The sequence below is a fragment of the Sardina pilchardus genome, chromosome 9 (genome assembly GCF_963854185.1).
Source record: "Sardina pilchardus chromosome 9, fSarPil1.1, whole genome shotgun sequence".
In the NCBI taxonomy this organism is placed as follows: domain Eukaryota; kingdom Metazoa; phylum Chordata; class Actinopteri; order Clupeiformes; family Clupeidae; genus Sardina; species Sardina pilchardus.
The window spans coordinates 31,937,293-31,943,585 of record NC_085002.1 but is presented as its reverse complement, the minus strand read 5'-3'; the positions used below and the strand labels follow the sequence as shown (position 1 = coordinate 31,943,585).

General features: G+C 40.1%; 1 protein-coding gene across 2 annotated transcripts; it reads right to left on the bottom strand.

The window, feature by feature from the left end:
* Positions 1-832: 832 nt before the first annotated feature.
* Positions 833-5,702, bottom strand: emc3 (ER membrane protein complex subunit 3). Of its 2 annotated transcripts, none has more exons than XM_062544760.1 (9): positions 5,366-5,702; positions 4,698-4,881; positions 4,555-4,612; positions 4,298-4,391; positions 4,071-4,175; positions 3,902-3,983; positions 3,663-3,742; positions 1,556-1,638; positions 833-1,468 (listed from the first exon to the last, which is right to left on the bottom strand). In XM_062544760.1, exons 2-9 carry the CDS (start codon positions 4,850-4,852, stop codon positions 1,340-1,342), a joined length of 786 nt encoding a protein of 261 aa, XP_062400744.1. In that variant the 5' UTR covers positions 4,853-4,881; positions 5,366-5,702; the 3' UTR covers positions 833-1,339. The 2 variants fall into 2 exon arrangements, with proteins under 2 accessions (XP_062400744.1, XP_062400743.1); XM_062544759.1 differs by having other exon boundaries at positions 4,698-4,858.
* Positions 5,703-6,293: the final 591 nt, after the last annotated feature.

Genomic DNA, 6,293 nt, shown 5'->3' with positions numbered 1-6,293 from the left:
GGCCTATTGGCCCTATAGACAAATTGGAGGGGGTCACTAAGGCATGATGGACTTGTTTTTTGGCACAGTTACAATAAAGGACTGTTTCAAGAATGATGGAAGGACAGCTTGAGCCAGTGATGTATTAAAAGTGTGTAAACACAGGGGCTGTCAGGGGTGCCTGGTCCGCAGCTCTCCTGCATTTAGCCTTCTTACAGACCTTACATCCATCTCAAGAGACAGAGAAAAGGGTTTCCCCACTTCCGTCAGCCTTCTCATCAACCATCGAGGTAGCTTATACCTAATACAGTTTGAGTCTTTAACGTCATAGCATGCATCAAAAACATTCAACCCATTGGTAAGGGAGTTACCTACGTCACCGAAGAGGTCTTACCTATTCAAGAAACTTTTATGTTGTTTTGCGACGATATTCATTTAAGTCACAATCAAAAACAGATTCCTAATGGGTATCCACCTTTTTGGCAGGTCATTGTGAACAACTGGCTGAGTGAAATAGCAAAACATAAACAGCATACCCTGAGTAAAGTTGTATGAGGAAACCGTTACTGCATGTACAAAGAAATGGTCTTGCCTAGCACATGGAGACAAACATGTTTAATGTGGTGAAATATCTTTACAAAATATATTATAAAACAAATGAAGTGAAATAAATAGTACAGAAATGGTATATAAAAGTAACACTACTCACAAAACACAAGAAATATGGTAGATGCTTGTTAAACTGTTAAATTAACAGATTTTCCATCAACTGAAAACTTAAATTGGAATGCACTGAGAAATTACAGGACTTAGTACACTAAAAGGGAACACAATGGGGGGGGGGGGGGGGGGGGGGGGGGTGTATACAAATAAAAAGATCCTATCCTATCCTAGGACTTTTTTTCCTCTACTCAGTGGTCACAAGAAATAGTCCTTTCGGTCATTTCAACATCAACAAAAAAAACACCTTAATGGATCTAAATGCTGAAACTAAATTAATGTCCAACTGAAAGCTCTCAAGATTGAGGCCTTTTCTACAGGTTTGCTTCCTATACCTAGATTTGATCCTAATTCATGACAATAAGCTCCCCTAACTTTAAACCTCCCTTTTGTATTTGAACTGCAGAAATTAAGAGTGTTTAGCATTATTATTAAAAATTATCAAAAGAGTGTAATAGCATAATTGATGTGGAACATAGTGCATGCAGTTGACAACTTTTAACATGGCACCCCTTCACGCATCTCATAGCCAGTGAAAAAGGTCCACCGGTCAACTTTCCAATCCAACTTCAACTAGTCCATCTTAATAGTGATACTCGACTGCCAAGTCCACATTGCATTTCAGATGTCCAAAAATCCCTCAGAAGATTCCAGTTGGTAACTCCCTGCTGAACATTCCACAGTAGTCCAGATCCTTGCTCATCAGCTCATCTTCAACATTTTCCAAGGCCCACTGATGGTCTGTTAATTCCAGAGCCTCCCATTCTGCCTGAGAGAGAAGGCAGAGGAACAGACACTCAAGATTCAGGCGGAATTAGATCTACAATCAAGTCCCTGTCAAGTGTTCTGTTCTCACCTTAAAGGCTTTGTTGGTGTCTGCTGGCATTGCCATTGCAGCGCCGCTCATCTGATCCTGCATGATTCTGGACTGATCGGCACCTGTGAACGTTCAGTGACATGCCAATGTTTATCGATGATTAACCCAACATACTCGGAGTTCAGAATGTAAGACTAATGGGTGTTCTTTGAATAATAAAAACAAATAAATTATGATTGGCTCAAAGTCGCAGGGTTACTGCTCCCTGTGCATTGTGTCCAATACATTTCTCTATGTTTTAACATGAGTTGTTTTCAACATGACTACATTTCAAGCTATTGTAAAGCTATAAATGAGAATTTTCTGATAAATTAGTACGACTAAAAACACTGGGGATAGCTTCAGTTTGTCAAACTACCAGGTATAGATCTGTCTTGGTCATTCAAATGTATACAATTGTTGAGTTTAAAGCAAATTAGCTTAGCATGTTTTGCATTTTTGCAATAAACAGTAAACAAAAGTGGCTAATACACAGTAAAAGAATTCAGCATGGTCCTACAGACTAGTCTTTTACTAGACTAGACTACTGGACTAGTTTTGAAGGCACTCGCACTCCAACTTGTGTTCATTCTCATATAACAACGTAACTCAAACACTTTGGCTTAAAAAGGCACCTGGACCTGTGGCACAAGCAGCAGCACTGTACCTCATATCGGTCTTAGTGCCCATACACCTCTGGAGTTCACCTACAAAAAGGAACTAATCCTGCCATCTTTGACCATATAAGGAGATCCAGGTGTTGTTAACTGAAGCTAACCAATGGCAGGTTGCATTGCAAGTTACCCCGTGTTCAATTATTTTCTCAGAACGGACTCGTACCTCGAAAGTGGCGTCACGTCCACACTTAATGCGTTTTATTATGTTTTGCGCTTCCGAGTTGGAGATAAACATGAACACCACGTGTTGCAGAGGCACTGGCTGAGTACCAGGCATGTTTACCTTATATTGACATCGCTAGCCACGTTTCATTCAATATTGCATTCACAACAATTTGATTTCCATTCCCCTAGGCAATGATACAGACGCAGTAAGGCATTGCAGTAATACGACTAATTGAAATCATCAATTAAACCACCAAACGTCTAATAAGGGCGTAGACGGGCTTTGACTGAGGTGTGATCACTCTACTGTAGGTCCTAGGACATCACTACACTACAACTTCGCTCAGTCTCCTCTGAGTTAAACCGAGCAGGCAAGTTAGACGTCAGAGGAAAAGGGGCGTGTTCGTGTGTCGCTACGCAAAGTCATGTGTTTGACCTCGGAACCAAAATCAAAGTTCGCCATCTTAATATACCAAAGGTCACAGTATCCACTCAAATGCAGAGAAGGAAAGTGTGTAGAGCGTCTGAATGTCCAATTTTCACGTCCCCGCAAGAGTTAAAGAGCTGCGACAATTCAAAATCCTGTGTTATTTTCCAATAGGAAAAATGGCAAGATACCAGATCTCCTAATTTGGGCAAAGATGGTAGCTTTTTTTGTAGGGGAACTTCAGAGGTCTATGTAGTCTGGCTATCACCATGCTAAGATCAATCTTTTAAGATTGAACATTAGTATGGGGAGGCTGCGCTTTGTTTCAACTGCACAAGAGGCGTGATCAATGGGTATCGTTGAAATGACTCTGTGCGCTGGGATAGTCCTTCAACCAATCAGACCAACGGTCCGGTGCGTCTTTTGGAAAAGCTAGTTTCTGATTGGAGCCAAAGGCTCTGGCAGGGAACAGAGGAGATAGATGTGCAGGTTTCCAGTATGAGCTGCCGGGCGAAATCCAAATTTGCCAGAAGTTCAGACAGGGTTCACCCAGCCTAACGTCTATAGGGGCCGAGACTAGATTCTGACATGCACTAAATTCCCGATGTCACCCTTGTCTCTCTCCACAGTCTTATCAACACATAGGCACAAAATGCACATGCTCCTCTTCTTCTTGGTTCTGACCACTCAACCAGGTTATACCCAAGTCATAAGTTGGTTATTGCTTATGCAAGTGGTATAAATGTAAACTGTGTAGTCTATTTTCAATCTTGTGGGGGAAAAAACACTTAAAACATTAACATTTCATTTAACAGCATACACAAGTATAAACCATTACCATTATCTTGTCCCAGAATCAATGAGTACATGCTTCGCAGGCCAAAAACATTCAGGAAATACCAGGACGCTGAACTCACCCTATAAACATAAACCAAAAGATAGTGAAGGTCATACTGTTCACCTCTGAGCAATCACAAGCACAGTTCATCCAAACAAGCCCAATTGTAGCCTGAGAGAATATGAAACAAGGCTGAAATGATCTAAATATACCAAAATATATACTAAATGACTACACACCAGGATGCATCCAGAGAGAGAAGCTCAATTCCCTGCTGAAGCATCGGCTTGAAACGCAGAGTTAAAGGAAAGGGGACCTTAGCTGCAAAGAAGGAGAAATGTTTAGTCAGGTTACACCCTGTTAAAATGTTTCACACTTTAACTGCACACAGTGTGTTATCAGGCTTACTTGTGACAAACCCTGAGAATGTCCAGTTAATCCACCCGCCAATAAGGATCATTGGCAGCACATTTGTGACATTGCCTTTCATCATATCAGTTAGCATACTGGGATCTGCACGAGGAAATGGCAGTGTTAGGGTTTCTTCATAAAATGACACCAATAAAATCAAGACATTTTCAGCTAGGTCTGAAGTTGCTTGTATGCTGGCATAACAAACGGGAGGCTGTTCTCACCAGTCATTGGAGAGGGAGGGACAACCTTTCTTTTGGTCTTTTTAAAGAATCCATCTTCTTGATTATTGAAATAAAACTTTCTCATGAGGAATGACTTTAAAGGGGAAAATATACATTATGGTAATAACTGTACAATGCAATTTCAGTACAAAATACTTTATAATATAATATAATATAATACTAATATGATGTACATACTACATACGCTTATACATCCACTTACACACTGTTATGGCCCAGTTTAAAGACCAACCTACCTGTTTGGGTATATACTTTCCATTCTCTCTCAAAATTCTGCTTCTGATAAGTACTTGACTGAAAGAAAAAGTATAGAGACTTGAGTTGCACAAACCAGTAACATGAAATTAGTATGAATGTAAGAATTGAGACTGAGTATTACCTGTCTGAGACTTGCTCTAATGTAAGTTTCTTGTCACTTTGCAGTAGTATTGACACGTAATGTCTTATCACTCCAACAAGGAAAGTTATGAAGACTATGGGTAGCACCACCCAAAGACGAATGTTCGAATCCAGCAACAATTCTGGCTCTGCCATGATGCGCTGACAGGTCAAACAAAACAATGCTAAATCCAAGGGCGAGGAAAAGGCACATGAAATTCATTATCATTATGAAGATTAGATAAAGCACCCATTGTAATGTTACTTATTCAACAAGCACATATAAACTCGCTAAGCGTCCATTGTTGTAACTAGCCATCGTAAATCGTTATCCATTTAACAAGAGGTTATATGGATTAAAACAGCGGACACCTGTTTAAAGGATGAGCTAAATCTCTAAAAAAAAAATCCTCACTCACGTCAGCCGGACAAAGTAAGAAAGCATATGTAAGTTTATTACTAACCATTCAATACTAATGTTATAGCTAACCAATGCACTAGCCAGTTAACAGCAGTGCTATGCCAAACGATGCCAGAATGTCAATGAGGGCTGCATGCATGCTATGACGGCTAGCTTCTGATTCGAACCAAGCTAGCTAATCTGCACTCGAATTTAGCTTACTCGTTAATGTATAAAGACATTGATATTTTCTTTGCAATGACAATTACCTCTCTAAAGAGCTGTAACGACGTTCCGATTTAAAATAGCCTGTACTCCAAGTCCAATAGTGTCAAGCTCTTGCAGCATCAGCAACCATGAACATCATCTGGGAAGCTACTAGCTAAACGATAACCGAAGGAACAGCACAGAGATGCAGTAGACGTCCGATGGCTTTGGTCAGCTTTGGTACACTCGGGATGTGATGACAAATGAAGTTGCATATTTAAAAAAAAATCCCGAGAAATACTGACATCTAGCGACGAAAAAATACTTCCCTCATCTCGAGAGAAGCCTCTCGCGGCGATACCATGGGCGACACTCCCATCTCGAGGCCTTTTTCCCTTAAATGGCAAATGGCCTTACTTCTAAACCCGATCAATCAAAATAACAAGTACAGTAGCGGTTTTTTGTATTATTTGAACTAGGATAGGGTCCTATTTCAGACTTGTAACTGTATTAATAAAATGTCACTACATGTAGGCTAACAAACACACCGTTGAAGAAGTTCCGGGGAAATATAACCTTCAAAATAAAAGAGTAGTCCCACTATGATGAAACATTCTGGGGAATAGTGAGTAGTCAAATAGGTCCGAGTGCCATGGAAGGAAAAATGTATATAGGCTAGTCCAATAATTTAGCTGCATAGACCATAGGCTGAATGAATTGGATTTAGTATTAATCTGTTAGAGCTTTTATTGTGAAAAGGATCATTCCTGTTCCCTGCAAATGAACTGCTTGGTAAGCATTCGCGGTCGGCGTTCTGTCATGGAATTGTTAAATGTTTCTTGAATGTAGACTAGATTTAGTATGATAGCTAAGATAGATGTCACTTTGTCAAATGCATTTTTACCTATTTCAGTCCACATTACCTCATTGTGGGTCATTGGTTTTTTTTAAAAATGCGACAATAACTGAACAGTGCGCAACCACTGGCCT